The sequence below is a fragment of the Herpailurus yagouaroundi genome, unplaced genomic scaffold, assembly GCF_014898765.1.
Source record: "Herpailurus yagouaroundi ecotype Mexico unplaced genomic scaffold, PumYag 254, whole genome shotgun sequence".
Lineage (NCBI taxonomy): Eukaryota > Metazoa > Chordata > Mammalia > Carnivora > Felidae > Herpailurus > Herpailurus yagouaroundi.
In genome coordinates, this window is record NW_024412471.1 from 1,141,244 (window position 1) to 1,164,492 (window position 23,249).

The 23,249-nt window shown below is 43.8% G+C and overlaps 1 protein-coding gene across 2 annotated transcripts in view; it reads right to left on the bottom strand.

The window, feature by feature from the left end:
* Positions 1-4,366: 4,366 nt before the first annotated feature.
* The window catches only part of SNX27 (sorting nexin 27), a 70,848-nt gene continuing 51,965 nt past the window's right edge, over positions 4,367-23,249 (bottom strand). The window contains exons 6-12 of one of the 2 annotated variants that reach the window (XM_040461150.1): positions 22,361-22,439; positions 20,631-20,794; positions 17,764-17,853; positions 9,940-10,089; positions 9,511-9,639; positions 9,093-9,152; positions 4,367-8,989 (exon numbers count right to left, since the gene is read on the bottom strand). In XM_040461150.1, coding sequence (XP_040317084.1) covers positions 8,981-8,989; positions 9,093-9,152; positions 9,511-9,639; positions 9,940-10,089; positions 17,764-17,853; positions 20,631-20,794; positions 22,361-22,439 — 681 coding nt within the window. In that variant the 3' untranslated portion in view covers positions 4,367-8,980. The remainder of the gene's footprint in view (positions 8,990-9,092; positions 9,153-9,510; positions 9,640-9,939; positions 10,090-17,763; positions 17,854-20,630; positions 20,795-22,360; positions 22,440-23,249) is intronic. The other variant, XM_040461149.1, reaches the window with a different exon arrangement.

Genomic DNA, 23,249 nt, shown 5'->3' on the forward strand with positions numbered 1-23,249 from the left:
GGACTCCCATCAAGCGGAAGTGGATTGCATAAGCCCTAAGGTCCCTCCGCTTTGGTTCTTAGATCCTTCTCCGTGAACTACCTTAGGGCTGGGTTCAGGACGCTCACACAGGTGCTGTAGTCTGACTTCACAGCACCTGCACCCTGCTCCCCCGCCCTTGTTATGCCCCCGGCTTTAGGCTTTAAACTTGTTTACTTACCTTCCAGCCCGGCCAGCCTTAGGCCAGAGCTGTTCCATCAGGATGTGTAAATCCCCACCAAGTCCCCCCACCTCTCCCCCACACATTCACTTTCTCTTAAACTGAGAGCAACATGTGAAGTATTATAGAAACATACCTATGGACATTGTTTCAGGAAGAAAAGTTTCTTAGATTGGCAGAGATGAGGGATGGGGCCTTAGAAGAAAGAGAATCCAGCCAGGAGCATCCAAAATCTCAAATATAGGTGTGTGTGTACGTATGTGTGGTCACAGGCAGGCAGAAGTGTACATAGGGTATCAACACTAGAACTTTTCCCTGGGGCTGTCTCGCCTAGGCCTCACAACAGTTTCTGGGTCAGGACAGAAAGATGGAAGGTGAATTGTAGACCAAAGGGCATGTCTCAGAGTGACATGCTGACTGCTGGGTTCTCCCGGGATTTGGGCTGTGGGAGCTGGGAGGCAATGGGACTGGGAAGCTTCCCACTCCCGGCATGTCCCCTGATGTCGGGCAGCCCCTCACCAAACACTGAAGACCACTGTCCCTGCTCACCGCTGTGCCCCTCCCTGCAAGGCTGCAGCCAGATTTTCTCAGAGAAGCAGTAAATGTAAGTTGAATGAAGGAGACACAAGAGAGGTCTTTGGGGAGGAAACAAAACATTTTGGGGCAGGGATTCTCCAGGTTCTTCTTATTATTTTAATTCCAGTATAGTTAACATATAGTGTTATATTAGTTCCCAGTGTACAATATAGTGATGCAGCAATTCCATACATCACCCAGTGCTCATCATCTCCAGGTATTTTTTTTTTTAATGTTTATTTTTGAGAGAGAGAGGGCACACAAGCAGGGGAGGGGCAGAGAGAGAGGGAGACACAGAATCCGAAGCAGGCTCCAGGCTCTGAGCTGTGGGCATACAGCCAGATGCGGGGCTCGAACCCACGAACGATGAGTCCATGACCTGAGCCGAGGTCAGATGGACACTTAATGGACTGAGCCACCCAGGCACCCCTTCTCCAGGTATTCTGATGGCAAAACATAGGATACTCAGAGACAGAAAGGAAGCTCTGAACTGTTTCTTGTATAAACAGATTCCTCGGGCATCACATGGGCTTCAGATAGAGTAGGAAGGGTGCACAGGAGGGGTAGTTCTGTTAGCTCCTGGAGTTCACTACCACCTCTTCTGAGAAGAGGCTGGCAGTAATAAAATGGGACCATAGAAGAGATAAGAAATGAGGACAATGTGATACCCTAATTCAGACCAAGCAGGATGAAACTCCACTTCTTTGAAAATAATCAAGTTACTGTTCAAACGTTAACGGCAACATAAAGAGGAGGGAGAAGGGAATGAACCTCTTGAGGCAGAAGAGTGGAGCTGACAGGTTAATAGCAGGGACTGGGAGAAGCCTTCCATTTATAGAAATGAAAACAGACATTTAGAAAAATATCCTGAGCTAGGGGGGCTCCAGGGATGGGAGTGTGGCAGGGACAAGCCAGATAATTCCTCCAATGCATCCGTGTGCCCTGGCCGTATTTTTAGAGCTTAGAAATGTACAAATGGCAGGCGAGGGGTCTCCCTTTCCCCTACCACAGACCCTGCACAGCCTGTCCGACCTGCAGGGTGCCCTTTGTCTTTTCATTCTCCAGCTAAAATTTCAAAGCCTTCACAGCCTTGGCTTCTAGTATTTATGACTGCAGGCATTCCCACTCATGACCAAGACTTACGCTCTTCTCCAAGTCTGACAACCTGAGCCAAATGTCTGGTCCTTTGAAGATTCTCGTTCTCTGGACCTTATCTTGGTCTCCTTCCCTGAGTAATCAGGCAGCTTCCTCTTGCCCCCCACAAATGGAGTCTCCCTCCAATATATTGCTTTCATCTGATAAATGATAAGGACTCCCAGGTGTGTATTTCTAAGTGAACTTTTGTCCTGAACTCAGTCTAGGTACGGCCTTCCTCACAGGCACCGCTGTTTACCCTCTCACGCCTCCTAGCCAATCCAACTGCAAAGTCCCACTCGTCCCCTCTCTCAAATCTATTGTTGACCTAGGCACACGTGCCTCTCCTCTCCATTGCCACCAAGTCCAGGCCACCCTCGTCCCACCAGCACCCCCTGATATCTTCATCTGTCTCTGCATTTCCCCTTCTATAACCACCGACCTACAAATTCATTCACAGACGGATGTTGAGTACATATTCCACTTTGTTCACCACTGTTTCCCCATCACCCTCAACAGTGCCCATAACATTGGAAGGTGCTTAACAAATAAGAAGTAACTGCTACAGGGTGCCTGGGTGGCTCAGTCAGTCAAGGGTCCAACTCTTGACTTTGGCTCAGGTCATGATCTTATGGTTTATGAGTTCGAGCCCTGCCGACAGCCTGACAGCACAAAGCCTGCTTGGGATTCTCTCTCTCCCTATCTCTTTGCCCCCTCCCCAACTCGCACACACATATGCTCTTACTCAAAATAAATAAACTAAGAAGAAAAAAAAAAAGTAACTGCTGGACATCTATATACCTAGATTTCTTATCCACGCCTAAATCATAATAGGTCCAAAGCTAAAACATTTTCTCCCTGTTTCAACTCTGAAGTATTTCTATTTTCTAGCCACCTAGACATGAAACCTTGGGAGTCTTTTACTCCTGATACATGCATTCAATGTTATTCAATCATAAAAGATTTTACTTCCATAATTTTTTTCTCACACCTTTCTTCCTTTCAATCAGCACTGACCAACTAATCAGAACAGGGTCTTAATGGATTCTTCTGCATGTATTCTGAAACAGCAATGTTTTTAAACTGCAGCTGATGAAAAAAACCACAAACTACTTTGGCTCTTTTTTTTTTTTTTTAAATGTAGAACGCTTCATCCTGGCATCCATGGCTCTCCAAAGCCTCCCCTTCCATCTTATTCCTACACATTCCTGATTTCTAATCAAATGGGACTATTCACTGTTCATCTGGACAGGTTTGATCCTCCCCCTCCCATGGTTTTTCATTCCCAATTATAAACATCAGGCACATATGGGCTCAGTAAAGTTTGCTGAACACCTTGTTGAAATCCTGCTCATCCTGGATGATTCACCTCAAATGCCACTTTCTTCATGAAGATTTCCTTAACTGCGCCCCTGCAGAGGTCCCCCCCTTTTCCCAGTCCTTATGGCACTCCCACCTTCCACTGCCGCACACGGTGTCATCGGTTCGTCTCTCATTCCTCTGCTGGACTGAAAGCTGACACAGTGGCTCTTATGTCTCCTTTGTTCTGCTGCCATATCAGACACGATGTCCTGCATGTGGCAGGGAGCCAATAAATGTTTGTGGACTTAAGCTTCTGTAATTCAACTCCACAATTCTATTTCTCTACAGATTCTTTCCTTGTTAAAGAAAACAAATTCTGCATCATCAGGTTCCACAGATTCCAATTATTCAATGCTGATGGCCAAGTGAAGGAGACCCAGAACAAATGTCTCTCTCCAGACTGTCAAAAGAAATGTCAACCTAGTCCTTGCTTTCATGGTCTTCAATCAAGGAGCAAAAACCCCTTCAATCAGAGGTAAAAAAAAAATAATAAAATAAAAAGGTTTACAAATATATCCAGCCTAATACCAACGCTGAGATTTTGAGAACAGATTTGGCCTAGGAGCTCATATACAGAGAGGAGGGGGCCAAACAGGCCACAGCACCTGAGATTCCTTGGTAACAACAGAGGACATCCAGGGCTACCCTGTTGGGGCTGTGGGCAGAGGAGGGGCACAACCACCCAGCGTGCCTGTCACTGTGCTGGCACTCATTAGGTCCCAGACCCCAGTTTCCTACCGAACTTGAACAATGAAACAGTGCATCACGTGGCTGGGGCTGGGGACAGTGCCGGGCTCTATTGGGAGAGGCCAACGAGCTCTGTAAGCCTTGCCCGTGGCCGGCCGGCACAACTAATACAGACACACCTGAGGGAAGAGAAGGCATTTTCATAGGAGTCACTGGAAATGGAACTTTAGGCAAAGGGCCTTCCGGCTTCTCCTCTTCCTGCCTGACTCTATCTCCCGCCCTCATAGGAGGACCAGCCAGGTGTTCCTTCCCATCTTCAGACAGATCTTTCTAACCCCAATCTCAAAGGCCCCTCCTTCACTCCTTCCCACACAACCCAAAGGATTGGTAGTCTAGGAAGGCATAGACTAGTTTCATCAATAAATCAATTTATTTAAAAGAATATGTTACAATTAATTACACTAAGTGACATTACCAAACAATTTTAGAGTGGTTAGCTGTAGAACAAGGAATGAAAGAAACACTGTTAGCCATTATGTGTCTGTGTATTTTCTCTTCACATTTCTTAAATCACAAATAAAAAATACAAGATACTGCAGTGAAAATACAATTAGAGTTTGTCAAATAAATTAAAAGTGTGCATGGCCTGGGGAACACTGAAGCCCAGCTCACCGGCTTAAAAAGGGGGCATGATATAAAACCGGGGTCTAATTTAGCAGCTGGCCAAGTGCCTCCAGCCCACAGCGCTGCCCTCTTTGCTCCTGCCCTTCCAAGGAACCCTACGCACCCCACACTCGAGATTATTGCTGAGGACTGAGCTGCCGCCCCGGGGTGAAGCCTGGCACGGTGCTGGGGGGCAGAGGGGAGGCAGGCGGGTGGTAGGACTGGAATGCGCGAGTTCCGCCGCTGTCGCTCTTCTCTCTCCGAGCACCAGCCACACTGTTCCCCCACCCCCCTTCAAAGGGAAGCTAATGGGACACACTGACTCTGGCAGGGGAATCTAGTGGGGTGCTGGGCTCCAACAGTCCAAATGGTCTCTGAACTGATCCAGCCAGAAAGCACGATGGAGACAAGGGGGGCACAGTAGTCCCTCCAGGTCTGGAGACTTTGGGTCAGCCAGGATACAGTCCCCTTGAGGAAAACTGCCTCCTCGGAGCCAGGCTGTAAGGGGGCAAACTCTGAGAGGAGAGAGATGTGTCCCCTCCTGTCAATGCCCTGTACTGCAGCTCCAGGCAGTAGGTTTGGAGCTAGAAGGGGATAACCAAAGCTACTAGCCTGGGTGACGACAGGAGAAAACTAGACAGGCCAGGCCTAGGAGCTGCCCTCAGCAGACAGCTGGGCTGAGCTTAGGCAGAGGGCAAGAGGAGGGCAGGAAAATGGAGACTAGAATAAAAATATAAAGAGCAGAGAGCCCAAAGCATGGCCCAAGGGAACCTTTCTGCAGGGACAGGTTTCTCAGGGCCTGCATTTTTCCCTGATCTATACAAAACTCTGAGCTTTTACCAGAGGATAGAAACTGAGTGGTAGAGGGGAGGACAACAGATCAGGAAGACTCTGCAGGCTCTGCTGGGGCGAAGGAGGGGGGGAGGGGAGCCCCTCCATTTTCCAGAGACAAACTGCAAAAGACTGGGCAGAACCCAGGACTGAGAACCATAGCAGGGATTAGGGAGAGGAAGTACAGAACAAGGGTGTGGGGGGGGGGGGGGGCGGGGGGGGGGTCGGGGAGGAGTGTCACACTAACACTGCTTCATGCAAAAAAGAGCTTGATCCTATGGAGCCACAGTGACCTCTGCGCGCCGGTCCAAGAGGCCTGCTGTGGGAGGAAGGGGGAAAGGTACTGTTGGCCAGGGGCTCCCTCCTTCCCCGTCCTCACTGCAGCTTTTACTGGTACAGACAGTAGGGGCTGTTTCTAAACAGATTCTGCCAACAGGCCAACCACCCATGCGTGGCGCCCTTGCCCAGTCTCCAAAGCACCGAGTGCGTGCTCTGCCAAAGGAACAGAGTGGCACCCGCTCCAAGGGGCCTCAGACCCAAGGGCACCCTCCCCCTACCTGACACCTCACACCCAGAGGTCAGCAGTGGGAACATTGCACGGACTCCCAGATTTGTCCATTCCTCTCCCAGTCTGAGAGCACAGGGGCAAGCCGGTGCTGTGTTTGCAGTGGGAAAAAGCTGGCACCAAAAGCCTCTTTGGCGTCTTGGAGTGGGGAAACAGATCTCCTTTCTAGGGCCCTCTGGCTCATTATTAAATTCACTTAAGCCAAAAGAAGCTAATTCTGTATCAAAACTTTCAAATCGGGGATCGCTCTCTGCACCTTTAAACATTGAGCATTCCTACGTTCTGCACTGTGATCCCAACTGGGTTTGGAGAAAGGGAGGGAAGACATCTGTCCTGTATGATGGACAACTGTCCTGGGGCAAGCAGCCGCCAGGGTAACAGAGTGAGAAAGAAAAGTGGCCTCACAATGATCTGCAAAATCAAGTCACCAAAACAGAAACTTCAAACCACCCCGCCACTGCTCAGTGGAGTGACTAAACCTGGTACGGTGGCCTCCCAGTTAGACAAAGCCAAAGACGCCACCCAGTGGAGGTTTTGTGAAGAGAGTGGAGAAGGGAAAAAGAAAAGAAGGCTCAGGGATGTGTTTCAGCAGCATCAGAGTCTGACTTCGAGCTCCCAGTGCAGTATCTACAGAGCCTGCCTGAGAGTGTTGCCCCAGCTGGTGAGCCCGGCCCCCCAGGCCCTGGGGTGCAGCTCTTAGGGCTCAAAATCCCAACATGAGATGCCAGCTGGTAAGCCTGGCCCCCCAGGCCCTAGGTGCAGCTCTTGGGTCTCGAAATCCCAAGGTGAGACGAGGAACTCTTTGAGAGACAGAAAGGCTTTCCTTCAGTCTCCTTTTCATTAGAAGTTGAGATCCAACCCAAACCGACCATATCCCTACTGGTCCTTCCTGGGTCCTCAGCTGGCTTGGATGGGCACTGGTTTGGCTGGCCCAGACCACTGACTAAATTTCCCCAAGGCCTTGGGGACACTGTCAGATTCCTCCCCAACACAGCTATTTAAGGAAGTCACAGAGAATGTAATGGTTATGGATGGTTACTGGTCAGGAATGGAGTGGGGAAAAGCTTAAGTACACAGGGTATTCCTTCCTTCCTTTCCCCTAAGTCCAATCTTTGTGCCTAAAGGTATTGGCTTTAACTCTGGTCCCTAGTACTCTGCCTGCTTCAGAAGGAGAAATGGGAAATGACAACCATGAAATGTTTCAGGTTCCTGTGGCATCAACCTCCTGAGCCCACCTCTCCCCTCCATTCTAGGTCAGTGGAGAGCACACAAGGGGCCCTCGGGAAGCAAGAAGGAGATGGGGAGTATGGCTAGAAAGCCGTGAGTGGGAGAGAGCTGGGCCAGGAAAGCGGTCTTGGAATCGAGGACCACACCAAGTCTTCAGACTCTCCCTGCAGATCTGCAAGTCTTGCTGCCCTTGAGAAATACACCTCGGTCTCCTCCCAGCAGCTTCTTGGAAGATAAAGAAACTATGCTCCTTGCTCCTCAGACTCTATGCCAACCCATAAGCCAGAATCTTCACTCAATACAAAAAAGGGGGAAAAAAACCCAAGCAGGTTGTAAACTTTTCGAGTCCTTCATGAGGAGAGGTATTTTCCCAGTAAAATTTTTTTTTTTCCTTTTTAAAGTTTGTTTCAAAATAAAGAGAGCAAGAGAGAAGTCATGAATTCTAGTGAAAGGTGTGTAAAAACACAAGCTAAAAAAGGTACTGCCATCAATATGAAATTTAAAAAGAAATATATATATGTATATACGTGCAGCTTATTTGTGTATATATAATTTTTACATACATACATATATATGTCTGAACAGTGCAAATGGATGGAGTTCATAGTTCCAGTTTTAAAAATATAGTACAAGGAGAGTCTGTTGGTGTGAGGCCCAGGTGAGAGGATAAAGACACCTTTGGCGCGTGGTTGGGCTTAATTTCCTGTCTGAACTCAGCTGCTCCCGGTGCGGACCAATCTGTCGTTCTCTACCAGCTCAATTCCAGAGACATGAAACTCAGAGGGATTATTAATAGTATTTAGTTTAGGGCTTTTGAACATAATGACTTTTTTCCTTTTTCTCTTCTTTTGTGTTAATGGTTACTCTGACACAGGAGACGGAAGGGGTGAGAGGATGAGGGTGAAGAGGAGGGGTGAGGGAAGGCTAGGTGGCCACATCCCTCTGCTGTGACCTCGCCATCCGGAAAATGTTCTGAAAGGAAAACAGAAAACAGTCACTGGGAAGCCTGAGGTATCTGCATCTCTCCCCTTCTGGAGGCCAGCCTCAGACAGACACACAGACGCATGGCTGAATGACTCCACCTCACTGGCCTCCACCTCTGCTACAACTTCCCATGTGGAAGCATAGCCTTTTAGACCCAGAGAGGAGCTTAACTATTTATAATCTGGTTCAGCCTTCCCATTTTACAGATGAGAAAAGATGAGAAAACGGAGATCTAGGGGAGGCTCACTTGCCCAACACTGAAGGGAGAAAAAATGCTGGGAGCGAATCGTCGTCTGAGTCTCAGAGCCCGGTGTTCTTCCTACTATACCAAGAATATGAATTTCATGTTCTTGACTTTACCTTCTGAACTTCAGAAACATTTTCTTTGAGAATAAGTAGCTAATTATTCAGAATCTTCCAAATTCTCCAGCACTGGCATAAGGACAGCAGTAAAGCAATAGTGGAAACCTTCCCACACACATGCATTCCTGGTTAGCCCCGACGGGCTCTGTCAGGAGTCATCTAGTCAGAACAGCTAAAACTGGGGACAGTTGCCCTTCTGGGTCAGGAACAACACAGGCAGTGATTGGATTAAAAAACAAAAACAAAAACCAGGCAGAGGAGGGTCCATGAAGTCACAGGAGGTAGAACAGCCTGCAGCCAACAGCTACCCTCTAGACAGAGGAAGAAGCCGGGCTTTTCTTGTATGGTCTATTCAGCATCCAAAGGCTGGAAGAATAACCAGTCTCTAACTAGTATTCCTAGAAAGACAGACGGAGGTGAGGGTCCCGGGTATCTGGCCACAGGCCTATCATTTTAAACAATAAAAGATGAAAAGGCCAATTCAAGATTGCTTCGAATTACCTCTTTTCTCCACTTGAGCTCACAGAACACCCTCTCGAAGCATTCGTGCATATAATTAAACTGAAAAACAAAACAAAAACATAACAAAGACAAGATAGTGACGCTGACTTCTTATGACCCACTGGGCACCACAGGGCCATGCCTCTGAACCCCTGCCCCCAGTCTCCCCACCTTCCCAACCTTGCTGAGCACCACAAGAACCCCTTCACTAGTCTGGGGCCCCTCCTAGTGGCAGCTGTGAGTCAGGCAGGAAGTGAAGCTGCCACTCCCAGTCTGTCCTCAGGACAGCCAGGAAGAACCTGGGGCTCTAAGGCTCAAAGACAACTGCTATGGCTGCAGCCCTCCCCATTTACGCGCTCAGCTGGAGAACATCAAACCCAATATACTTTCCCAAGAGTGCTTCCGGTCTACCACTCACATATGGTGTGAAGATTTTAACCCATCGAGGCTTCTTCTCTCCTCGTGCATACTCGAAGCAGAAGGCCATTCCTTCTTCATCCGTATCCCATCGCTGCATCTCGTCCCATTCAAATGCTATTACCTGGTTCTAAATGACCAAGAACAGAGTGTTAAGTCTGAGCATGCTGGGCACCTGAGCTGAGATGGTTCTGGGCCAGACAGCAGAAGACAAGGGAGTGAGTGTCTGCATCATGTCAATAAGACTGAGGGAAGAATGAGTCCATGTGAGCAGCCAGGAAGGTGAGGATCCTTGTGGACCCAGTGCTGATTTACCTTCCCCATCACCATAGTATGGATTTCATCTCCCCTCCTGACAGGAACGAAACCAGAGTGGGTAAGTGGCAGTGTCCCCAATGCTCCCAGCCCTGGCCCCATGCTGAACTGTCACCTCCAGCTGTCCTTCTTCAGTGCAGGCATGCAGTTTAAAGTGCGTGATGCTGATGGCTGTGATAACGTGCCCCTTCCTCCTGGAGTCACAGGCGCAGTGGGGGAAGATGATTTCATTGTAGCCCTCACAAGTCCTCAGCATGTTGAGATACTGGAAAAAAAAAAAAAAAGGTGTGTGTGTCTGTGCGTGCGTGCGTGCGTGCGTGCGTGTGTGTGTGTGTGTGTGTAACAGGGTTACTATGGAACTAAACCACCACGAAGAGCTGCTGGGATGTCACCAGAGAAAGAACAAAGAGAATCCTCTCACCCAGCAACCTGAAGACTCTGGTCTTCACAGCATGACCAGCTCTAAGAAGGGCCAGGACTCCAAGCCTATTCTTTGTTCCACTTCCAGCCCCACCTCCTTTCTCTGCCTCAAAAAGTACACAAACGAAGCCAGAAGAGGTGCTGTGACCAAGACCCGTATGTCGAAAGGTGAACTCACAAGGCTGTTTAGGCTGCCCCTCCTTTCACTAGCATCCAGGAAGGGAATCAAACCGATCTACATGACTGAGTAAAGGGAGCTCATGTCTCCTCACAAATCAAAAGTTACAAGAACCTCAGTGACGAGGAGTAAGCTACCCCCAAATCCCATACTCATAACATGTTTAAGCCAGTCATTTTACAGAAACCCAGAGTCACAGGAGACTTGCTGAAGGTCACAGGTAATAGTAAGTGGCACAGCCAGGATTAGAAGCTAGGTTTAATTTCATGGCCACTGGTCCTTTCTCTATCGCCAACTAGGCCCCAAATCAGCACCACCATCCCCTGATCTCCAGTACACATGCCTCCTTAAAAATCATGTGGACCAAAATCGAGTGGCATATATGACCCTCAAAGGTACAATGCTACAAGACTGATTCAGAGAGGACTCTAACTCAGCTCTCTGTCCTTTCTCCTCTACAGTGAAGACTGGCCTCTCACTCAACTCACTATTTTGAGTTGAGATGGGAGAGTAAAAGATGAGTGGGAAGGAGAGTAGAAGAGAAATAAGGAAAAGATGATAAAAAAAAAAAAAAAAAAGACACATGGACTCTGAGCCGGTTTCTCCTCAGGGACTGCCTAGGAAATAAGTAAAGAACCTTGAGTCCCTGTACCCTCGGCTGCCCAGCACACAGGCCAACAGGGCGCACTAGGAACATGTGGGGAGTGTTGGAGAGAAGACAGAGGCACAGCACCCTAGCTGATTTCAGCTAGATGGGCAGGGAGACTGGAACACATTGGAGGGTCACCTTTTGCCCAAGAAAGAAGAGACCAAGGGACCTAGGTACAAAAAGGGCCCTGGGCAACCGGCAGCTCTAGTACCAATGAATGGCACTAAAGACGGTCACTACTGCCCCAGAGATGGTCTGGGAGGACTTAAGGACCTAGGGAAAAATCACACCACATACTCCCTTTCCTACCTTGTACTTATTTCTGTTTAGGTAAAATAATGGCAACCTTGAAGGGGAAACATTATAAAAGGACAGCAAGAACACAGCGACAGGATCAATTCAGAAGTGCCACAATAACCGACTTGCTTTTCTCAGTTCTCCTTCCTTCTATCCCACTCCTCCACCCCCTATCTCATCACCCTTCCTGTACCAGGGAGAAAAGTAGCCACTGCTTGGGCCTGCCAGTGGCACTATGAACAAAAAATATCTCTGGCCAGGGACAGGCAGTGCCACAGAATAGAACTCTTCTGGGGTTGAGACAGGAAGCAGTACGAGGAGTGGTCAGGAGCCTGGGCCCAGACCACCCTGGGCTTGAATCCTGGCTCCACCACTTCCTGACTCTGTCACCTTGGATGAGGCACTTGCACTCCAGCCAAATTACTAACTCCCAGGAGCTCTAGTTTCCTCTTCTATAAAAAGAAAAGAATAACAGCACCTACATCACACAATTACTTGTGACCATTAAAGTATTTAGCCCAGTACTTAGTACATAATTAGGTATTCAATAAAGGATAGCTTAAAAAAATAATTTTAAAGGCTCCATTATCCCTAGCCAGAAGGCTCAACTATTTTCTCTCCAGGGAAAAGCTCATGCGAGTGAGACGGATGAAACAGGAGTGGTAGAGAGCAGAAGGTTGCTGCAACTGATTAATGGGTACTTGGGGGGCTAAACGGGACTATTCTTCCAACTTCCTTACATACTTGAAATTCTCTACAATAAAATATTAAAGGCAAAGAGAAGAGTCCCTGCATGCCAATGCTCAATCCAAGGCGCCCCCCTAACACAGTCAGGGGGAAATTTCTGTGTGCTCAACAAGCAGCAGGTACTGCTCAAAGGGGCTCAGGGAGGCGCCTGCGTGGCACAGTAGGTTAAGTGTCTGCCTCTTGATTTCCGCTCAGGTCATGACCTCACAGTGTGTGATACTGAGCCCTGAGTAAGGCTCTTTCTCTCTCTCAAAATAAATAAATAGAATTTAAAAAGAAAAGAAAGAAAACAGATTTCAAAATTGCTTTAAAAAAAAAAAAAGGGTGCTTAGGACCTCTGCAAACGCTGGAAGGTGTCACGCAGCCTTGAGACTGGTTCTGCTCACGTCCTTTACCAAAAAAGCCTTATGTATAACACATTTCCTGAGAGTTCTCCTCTTTAAGAGGCATCACTACTGCTCTAAAAGTATCTCTGGAGCACGTGGGTGGTTCAGTTGGTTAAGCGTCTGACTTTGGCTCAGGTCATGATCTCACAGTTCGTGAGTTCGAGCCCTGCTTCAGGCTCTGGGCTGACAACTCAGAGCCTGGAACCTGCTTCAGATTCTGTGTCTCCTTCCCTCTCTCCCTGTCCCTCCCCACTCATGCTCTCTATATCTCTCTCAAAAATAAATATTAAAAAAAGTATTTCCACCTTATTCCTAATGGGGAGCTTGACTTTATTTATTAAAAAGAGAAACATGCAGACAAAGAAAGGGATTAGGAAAAGACACCAGGTGAGGCCTGGTGCTCAGCATACCCTGAACTCTCTGTGACTCTGTAAGTTACTCTGCCTAGGGGCTTCCCCCTGCCATCTGGAAATAAAGGACACTGCTGTCAGCTTCTTTTCCCTGTGACAGCAAGGAACACATTCTTTGAAGCAAGACAGAAACAGGTTCAACTTCTAGTTCCACTTCTGATAAGCAATATGATCTTAGGTAAGAATCGTGATCTCTCAGAATCCACTTCTCCTCTGTAAAGTGGGGATAACACCTCCATGGTTGTTATCGGGAGGAAATGAGAATACACATACTGTGTCTGGCACAGTACCAGGCACAAAGTATGTGCCCCTCTCTCTCACCTTTGAATCAAAACACTGATTATCCCTCCATATTCAAGAATGTAATAGTCCTCGAAAGCAAAAGACCTTCAGAGGACTTCCTTTTTTTTTTTTTTTACATTTTATTTATTTTTGATAGACAGAGACAGAGCACAAGTGGGGGAGGGGCAGAGAGAGACAGAGACGCAGAATCTGAAGCAGGCTCCAGGCTCGGAGCCGTCAGCACAGAGCCCGACACGGGGCTTGAACTCACAAACCTCGAGATCATGACCTGAGCCAAAGTCAGACGCTCAACCAACTGAGCCACCCAGGCGCCCCCAGAGGACTTCCTAATAGCATTAAGTTCTAAAAATAACCTGAGTGGAATTTGGTGACAAGACAGAGGTAAAGTCTCATGTGGGAAATATAAGGTTTTTCAAAGATTCTCAGGTCAGGCAGTACTTCTCAGTTTTAGACAAAGTTCTACATTCCTAGATTTGCACAAAGTATAAAGAGAAGAAATATTTAAATTTTTATACACATCCAAAGGTTGTTTATTTATTTATTTTTTTTTTAGTTTATTTATTTATTTTGAGAGAGTGTGTGAGCAGGGGAGGGGCAGAGAGAGAGAGGGAACAGTGGAGAATCCTAAGCAGGCTCCACACTGTCAGCACAGAGTCTGACGTGGGGCTCAAACTCATAAACCATGAGATCATGACCTGAGCCCGAAACCAAGAGTTGGATGCTTAAGAGCTACCCAGGCGCCCTCTACATACATCCAAAGTTTCTTTTTTTTTTTTAATTTTTTTTTTAACGTTTATTTATTTTTGAGACAGAGAGAGACAGAGCATGAATGGGGGAGGGGCAGAGAGACAGGGAGACACAGAATCCGAAACAGGCTCCAGGCTCTGAGCTGTCAGCACAGAGCCCGACGCGGGGCTCGAACTCACAGACTGCGAGATCATGACCTGAGCTGAAGTCGGAGGCTTAACCAACTGAGCCACCCAGGCGCCCCCATCCAAAGTTTCTAAAAGAAGAGTGAATTTTTGTTTTCAACCACATTTATTAAAGTTATATATTTAAAACACAAAATTGTCCTGTCCATTCTCCTTTCTTATTAAGTTTTGACTGGCTAAATATGTATCCTATACTCTCTTCCTTGATCCACGGATCATTTAGATGAGGACCCACATTAGGCCAGAGATGAGGAAAAGTATAGCACAGGACATCTTATAAATGTTCAGTGTTCAGCAAGATAAGTAAATATAGAAACAGGACAATTATTAAAGCAGAGACTCAGTACTTAACAGAATAAATACTTTAGGTTGAGTGGGTTGAGATCCATTCTAGAGAACTCTCTGTTCTCCCAAGCAACCTATTAAGAATCAAACCAGGTCTAAAATTGAAATAAGGGCTTGAAGGGAACCTCAGGAGCCAACTCTCCCAAGCCCCTAGAATAGCGATTCTGAAGCAACTTAAGTTTTAAAATCACCAGGGTGCTTCTGTAAAAATCTTTACAAAGATTCCTAGGTCCTACCCAAGATTTTGGCTTAGTAAATGTGAGGTGGGGGTCCAGAAAGCTGCATCTTAAGTAGGTTTCACAAGTGACTCCCATGTAATTGAGGTGAGGACCACACTTTGAAAAACACGGACTTTCACATATATTGCCTTGTGTGAAATCTTAATTAAAAGTCATATTGAGAGGGGCGCCTGGGTGGCTCAGTCAGTTAAGCGTCTGACTTCACTCAAGTCATGATCTCATGGTCCATGAGTTCGAGTCCCAAATTGGGCTCTGTGCCAACAGCTCAGAGCCTGGAGCCTGCTTTGGATTCTGTGTCTCCCTCTCTCTCTCTGCCCCTCCCCTGCTCATGCTCTGTCTCTGTCTCTCTCTCTCTTAAAAATATATATTTTTTTAAATAAAAAAATTATATTGAGAAACACTAACAGAAATTTTTTTGTCAGTTTAACAATGGTAAATATCAGGCCACTTAAATACAAGAAAAACGTAAGTTATACACATCTATTGTTTGTGTGAGAGTCAAAAAAAAGAAAAAAAGAAAAAGAAACAAAATCTCTCTTGTATATTATATTCTCAACCATCCAAATTTGAGATTCAATCTACCTTTGTAAATAAGTAAAAACAAAACCATTTTTTTATCACACTGGGAATGTTTTAAGAATTCTGGGAGTTTTTGTCAAGATTCTACTTGACAGCTGGCAATCTGAACATCCTCATTTTAAAGAAAAGAAACTAAAACTGAGAAGTCTGTTGAATTGTTGGAGGCCTCCCAGTAATTTGGCAACTAACAGTGATTTGGCCTAATCTTAGGTCTATCAACCATATTAAGTTGCTACAGATAATGGAGTCAAGGTGTATGGGCTTGGAAGGGTCCATCTGAGTTGGAAGTTTCAATGTACTGAACATGACCGCTGGCTAGGCTAATGTCTTTGAACACTAATACTTGAATACACTGAATACAATTTAAACTTTTCAAACTCTGGTGGGACTTTATATAAAATCTGATTGCAGTATGATGGGGCTAGTACACACTTGTTTGTTGGCACTAGGTTTTTAAGATAATAGAATTCCATTAATGTTTAAGCATATCTTATACTCATTCCAATGACCCAAAAGGAAAACATCAACTGTACTCAGTTCTTAATTGAGTGATAACAAGATACAAACTTGAGTCTAAAAGTAATTTTGTAATAGATTACCATGCTTGTTAAATTCAGATTTTCTATATATTGCCACAGAACAACCCAAATCTACTTATATATTTTTTTAGCACTTTGTACTGTGCCTGGCACACACTCAGTACTCAACAAATATTTTTAGTTGGATACATATATGGAAGTTATTGTGTTTGAAGTACTATATGTACAAAGAAACAATATATATCCCATACTGATAAAAGAAACAATATATATCCCACACTGTCATTATCAGTAGCCCTTATGAAATTACTTTGATTTGCCGCCTTTGGCAAAGGCAAAGAAATATTTTAGAGGTTGATGATCCTTCGGTATTTGGTCCTTTTCGTTAAAAAGATGCAGAAGTGCTGATCAGAATCATGCATTAATATACAGAAGACAATGCTATGATCTTTAAGAACAGGTGGAAATCGAGTTTTAAAAGCCTGTTTCTCACATAGTAAAATTGCCTTTACCAAAATTCTGCCAAGACCTAATTCTATTTAAAAGATTTTTGTGTCTATTCTAGCCTGCTGGGATGCAGAACACTGATAAATGGTTCCCTCATCTCTGGCAGTTTCCTAAGGCAAACAGATTTATTACTTTTTGTCATATAAGTGATAAAATAACTATCTAGACATAAGATTAGGGGCTGAGTTCAATGGCTGACTTGTTTGCATTCTTATTCCAACGCAATTAATTTAGACAGAGAATGTTCCCTCATAAAAAATGCACACAGAGAGGGTACAAAAGAAATTCAAGTGACCTATCAGAATCATCACAAATACAGTAATTGTCTTGTGAGAAACCATGAAAAATTATAATTGGAAAAGTTCAACTATATGTGAATTTGCAAAGAAAGAAAATTTAAAATGCTATGAGTGAAAGTTTTTGTAAGCAGAGCGTCCCTTACAAAATTTTTTTTGACAATTTCCATCCCTGTATTTATGGCAGGTGCAAATTGAAAAATTATTTTATTTTATTTTTTAAGTTTATTTATTTATTTTAAGAGAGGGAGAGAGCACACATGAGTGAGGGAGGGCCAGAGAGAGAGGGGGAGAGAGAACCCCAAGCAGGCTCTGCACTGCCAGTGTGGAGCCCCACATGGGGCTCAAACTCATGAATGGTGAGATCATGACCTAAGCCGAAATCAAGAGGTGGATACTTAACCAACTAAGCCACTCAGGTGCTCCTGAAAACTAATTTTAAAACATTTACTGGGGGGAAAACAAAAACAAAAACAAAACATTTAGGTACTACTATAGGCAGCACCCCCTCAGCACTCTGTGATGATGAAAATGTTCTGTATCTGAGCTGTCCCGATATGGTAGGTACTTACTCAACACTTGAAATGAGGCTGGCACATCTGAGGAACTGGATTTTAAATTTTATTTAATTTAAATGAGTTTAAAATTAAACTTAAATAGCCACATGATGCTAGTAGCATCTTTCAAATCAAACAGCACACATATCACACTGACCAAAGACACTACTGAGCATTTTAAGCAACTGTAGAGAAGGAAGTTGTAAAGACAATTTTGCAATTGCTAAATCACAAATAAAACAATTTCTAATGTTAAAAATCTAAATATCAACTCTTAGAGAATTGATATCTATGAAATGTTTTGTACATCTTTTGTTTTAGAACTTTCTATCAAAAAATAATACAGTTATTACTAATAATAAAGCTATATACACATATATAGCAACATATCTTCTCATGTGCTAATGGAGGAACATAATGGGTATGTTACATCTATATCCCCTCCTTTTTTTTTTTTTAAATCAATTAAGCCACTGACCAGTTGTATTATCTCTCAGAAATAACTGGAACAACAGGTTTAAGAGATATAAGGAGATTATGGGGACATAAACCTACCATGACCATTTTCCTTTGTTCATACAGCTTCTGTAACTGGTAGGACTTTTCCTCTGCTTTGATATAACCTTTTTTCACATCATCAACGGCCTGTCACCAAAACAAAGGCAGGGAAGAAAGGAACATCAAAGTCATTATCAAGCACATTCTTGACAAAAGAGTACAGATTCATTTCAGAATAACTTTTACCCATTTGGACCATCATAATCACCACCGGTGAACTCTGCCACGTGGATATATTTATTAGAATAAGCAGCACTTAAAGAGTGCCCAGTATGTGCTCAAGAACCGTTCTAGGCACAGGAGGGATCTTGTTTCTCATGTTAAGAGATTTAAATTCCACTTAATTTATACAGTGTAAAGATGAGAGAACACTGAAAGATAGTCCATAATTGTTAAAGGTAACAATGAGGTAGCAAAGATGTATGATAGTAAGTGATACATGTAGTCAGGATAGCAGAGCTTTTTGCTAATTGTAGTTATCAGGAAAGCCTTGATTGGACTCCAAAGGTTAGGCGGACAGAATAAACTACAAACAGAAGTCAGGAATGTGTTTGAGCTTAAATACATTCAGGAGACAGATCTGTCTGATTTAAATAAAGGGTATGTGTCAGGGGACAACAAAAGATAATGCTGGATGGGTAGGTTAACAGATTATGAAGGATCCCAGAGAACAGGGACAAGAATTTAAACTTAAGGACAGCAGCACTAAGACTACTGGAGCTAAAATAAGCAATAAAAATGTGTGTTATTTTTAAAAGAAAGATTGATTTGTGTATGAGTGCCAAATGAATCAAGCTAAGGAGAGAATGAAATAAGGGAGAATGACAACGTTATAGTGCTTTAAGCATGAAGTGAAACAAGACTGTAAACTAGGGTGGTAGCAACTGGAAGAGAGGAAGTAATAAATCTGAGACCCCACGCGGACAAAAGTCCCCAACAGGACTTGATACAGGCACGAAGGTACGTAGATATAATACGCTAATTCTAAACTACTCCTGGCTCAGCTATACGAAACGTGCATCCCCTTCCCAACTTCACTCTACCCCAAGAAAAGCTTTTAAAATCCAATAGAAGGGAAAACTCATCTTTGGAAGAAAAAAAAAAAAGGAAGGAAAAGAACAAACACAATCATTTGTCCAGGGCACTTGGAATCTAACCTCAGTGTTTTACTATAAGGACAACTTTTGCAGGCACCAGGCAGGGACCCGCTTGAATCTTTACCAGAAGGCTGCTAATTTCCTTAAGGTAGAAATCTATCCCTATATTTAAGGGAAACTATTTGCATAACACAGTGAGTTCAGGGTGCCTGGTGGCTCAGTCAATTGAGCGTCTGACTCTATTTGGCTAAGGTCATGATCCTGGGGGTTGTGGGATCATGCTCCGTGTCAGGCTCTGTGCTGAGCATGGAGCCTGCTTGGGGTTCTCTCCCTCTCCCCCCGCACCCCGCCCCTCTCCCCTGTTCCCACTCTCTCTCTCAAATAAAAAATAAAAAACAAAAATAAAATAACACAGTGAGTTTAAAGTTAAAGTCAAAAGACTAGTTCAACTTCTACCTCTGTCACCTATGCTTGAGTATGGGTATGGGTATGGTATGTAGCGGGAATGGGGAGGAAACGTATCTAGAGTCTCATCTTCTATACTAGGAAATCAAGAGATACTGCTTGATTAAAAAATCAAGTAGGAGCAATATAATCAAGTTATAACAGAGAAATGGAAGTAAATATAAAACAAAACCAACAATAACAAACAAAAGCTAAAGGAGGTGAAAATGTTGCCTAAGGGAGGGGGAGATGAAGACAAACAGGGTAACTAGTATTTTTCACAATAACCTATGTAGAACTATTTGATGCTTTAAACTTTATGTATGTATAATTTTGATGAAAAAAAATTTTTTTTAACAAACCTGGTTACTTTTTAAAAACGGTGTTTTTTTTAACGTTTATTTTTTGAGTCAGAGAAAGAGCATGAGTGGGGGAGGGGCAGAGACAGAGGGAGACACAGAATCCGAAGCAGGCTGCAGGCTCTGAGCTGTCAGCACAGAGCCCGACATGTGGCTCAAACTCACAAACCATGAGAGATCATGATCTGAGCCGAAGTCAGATGCCGACTGAACCACCCAGGGGCCCCTTGATGAAAAGTTTTTTGAAAGGTATATAGCCATATGCTAATTTCCTGTTGTTTAAAAAAACAGTAATAAATTTATTCTTTTAAAAAAAATTTTTTTTATGTTTTACTTTATTTTGGGGGGGAGGGGCAGAGAGAGAGAGAGAGAGAGACAGAGACAGAGACAGAGAGAGACAGAGAGACAGAGACAGAGAGAGACAGAGAGAGAGAGAGAGAGACAGAGAGAGAGAGAGAGAGAGAGAGAGAGAGAGAGAATGTGAAGCAGGCTCCAGGCTCTGAGCTGCCAGCACAGAGCCCAACGTGGGGCTAAAACTCACGAACACTGAGATCATGACCTGAGTCGAAGTTGGAGGCCCAACCGACTGAACCACTCAGGCGCCCCAGTAATAAATTTATTCTTAACTCCAGCACATCTTTACTTCTTAAATTTATTTATCTTTTGTTAAATGGGTTAGAATATTTTATTTGATTCTTTTTTATTTTTTAAAGATTTTATTTTTTAAGTAATCTCTACACACAATGTGGGGCTTGAACTCACAATCCCAAGATCAAGAGTCACATGCTATACTATAGACTGAGCCAACCAGGCACCCCGGGATAGAACATTTTAAAAATGTAACTTAACTAAGATCCAGGAGGCAAAGCAGCTTGTCCAAGGATTCACATTGAATTGGCAAATAACTCACTACATACAAGCATAAAAAGCAATCAGGCCTTTCCAGGAAGATCAATTCACCCACCTGATGAAAAAAGTAGGTAACAGCAAGGTCATTGTCATTTAAGAGGATTTCTTCTTCTGTCGTAAAAAGCCACTTTCGAATGGTCAGGCAGGTGCCTGGCACAGCTGATGTGTAATTCTGGACGTAGAGTTTATGAGGAAATTCATTAGGTGCCAGCTTACGTACTGAAGAAAAGACCAAAAAAAAAAAAAGGAAGAAAGCTAGAAGATTAAAGATATATAAAGAATTTCCCTAGCATAAACTGTGTAAAGCAGACTAAGAATGGCAGGCTATCCTTAACCAGAACATCAGGTTAGATCCATCAAGCAGCCTGCTATGGGACCACAAAATAACCATTTCTCTACCTAAATGTATCCCTTCTAACTATGACTATGGCCAGTTGAGTCTTAAACTGACTGAAATCTATCACCTGTATGACACATCCTTCAGTTAACATGCAGACTGGGCAGACAGCATCTATTCCAAAGTCAATTAAAATATCTATTATCTGGTAAGTTACAGTGATGTCCACTGAACATCTTTAAAGCAAGCCTCTCCTCTTACCTAGCTATGGAGCAATCAGAGTCTCTCATGTGGCAATTCCCTTGTTTGTTAAGAGCTGAAAGGCTCTCCCCAATCCCCATCCCCAACTCTAAGACATTCACCAAAGTGAAAAATGTCTTCTGAGTAACGTTTCTTCCTCTTCCTAACAATGCACAGGCAGGATAAAACACTATCACATTTAATTTCTATATTGCTTTTCTTAAGAAAGGCTCAGAGTTTTTTCTTCTTTTGATGCTTACTTGACTTTGTAACACTGCAAAAAACAGATTTAATATTTCCCATTTTATTTCTTAACTAAAGCTTAGAAAAAAAGGATAAGATTAGAATCCAAGTGCCCGGTTCCCTAGCAATCCTTTGTAACATTTATATCTGCCTAGTTAGACCATAGGGAGTTGGGAAGATGAAAAACAATAAAAAGATGGCTGCTTCACAGAGAATCAACCTTGTTTTATCTTGACCAGGGATGGCAAGGTCTGATCAATCAATATTATCTATCATTTCTGGCCTCAGCCCCATGTATATGTGATGTGGAAAAGACCCATAAACTATAGGAAATCTATGTCATTCATAGCAAGCACTCAGACTTCCTCCCTTTTGTGATCTCAATGCAACCAATGTGGCCACCATCTCTAGCTTTTATAAAATAACATATGAGAAACTTCCTGCCAACATGCAATAAAATTTCCTAGAAAGAGAATGTATATTTATATGGAAACTTAACTATATGCATCAACGCAAAGACTTTTAAGTAATGTATCTTTTTCTGACTCCTGAAAATAAAAAGCTATTCTTAACTATCTACAAAAAGCATAAAATACACCAAAGTAAGTTGTGGCTAGATAGAACACCCCTCTTTTTGGCTATTTCATTGGAATATATTACTTTTGAACCCCTGATTTAAAATAAGTTCATGAAGTATCTGTTTCAGTGCTAGGTATAAGTAAGTTATACTTACAAAAGAGGAGAAAGGATCATCAGTGATCAGACACCTTTCTGACTTGGGCGTAATAAGATTTGCCTGGTCTGCTTGTGGGAGACAGTCCTAATGAGTGTGATCTCCCCTTGCCTTCAAGCTCTTCTTCTCTAAGCAAATAGTTTCAGTCTGACGGCTTCCGGGAGCTTCAGTTTGATAGTATTAGAATAAAATACTCACAAACAAAACTCAGTATTAGCCGACTGACACTTACCAAAGGAATGATTGATCACTTCAAATAAGGCAAAGTAATTCACCGTTGTACTGTCCATGCCAACCTTTGCTGCAATAGCCTATAGGGTAAACAGGATAGATTGGTTTCAGGGTAACTAAATCAGACAAGCTATGGGAAAAGACAGGTATGTGCATGTGCAGGGGGGAGAAGGGAGGAGTTTTGCCATCTCGGCTTCACATGAACTAAATTCATGGTCTATACCTTTTCTTTTTGTATGTATGTGTGCACACACTCATGCTCATGCATACATATGTATGACATAAAAGGGGGAAAATACGGGGCGCCTGGGTGGCGCAGTCGGTTAAGCATCCGACTTCAGCCAGGTCACGATCCCTCGGTCAGTGAGTTCGAGCCCCGCGTCGGGCTCTGGGCTGATGGCTCAGAGCCTGGAGCCTGTTTCCGATTCTGTGTCTCCCTCTCTCTCTCTGCCCCTCCCCCGTTCATGCTCTGTCTCTCTCTGTCCCAAAAATAAATAAACGTTGAAAAAAAAAATTAAAAAAAAAAAAAGGGGGGGAAAATACCTATATTTGACCAAAATAGATATAATCTCTAAATATGAGTTTCCATGTCCAATTCAAGCTAATAAGCTATCCTTAAATATCATCTTCTTTCTCTGAAATATGATTTCATCCCACAAAAGTCTTTTTTAACAGCACTTAAAAGTAATGTGCTTCACAAGAACAGACCTTAAGAAGAAAATAAATTCTTAAATATCCAGTCTCATACATATAACCTACATTTATATTTATTTGTTTGTTTGTTTATTTACTTATTTTCATTCAACCTACATTTCATACAGGCTGTTAACATGCAAAATCTTTATCTTTGGTTCTTGAGCCGAAAAGAGTTTGTCAATTTTGTTCATGCT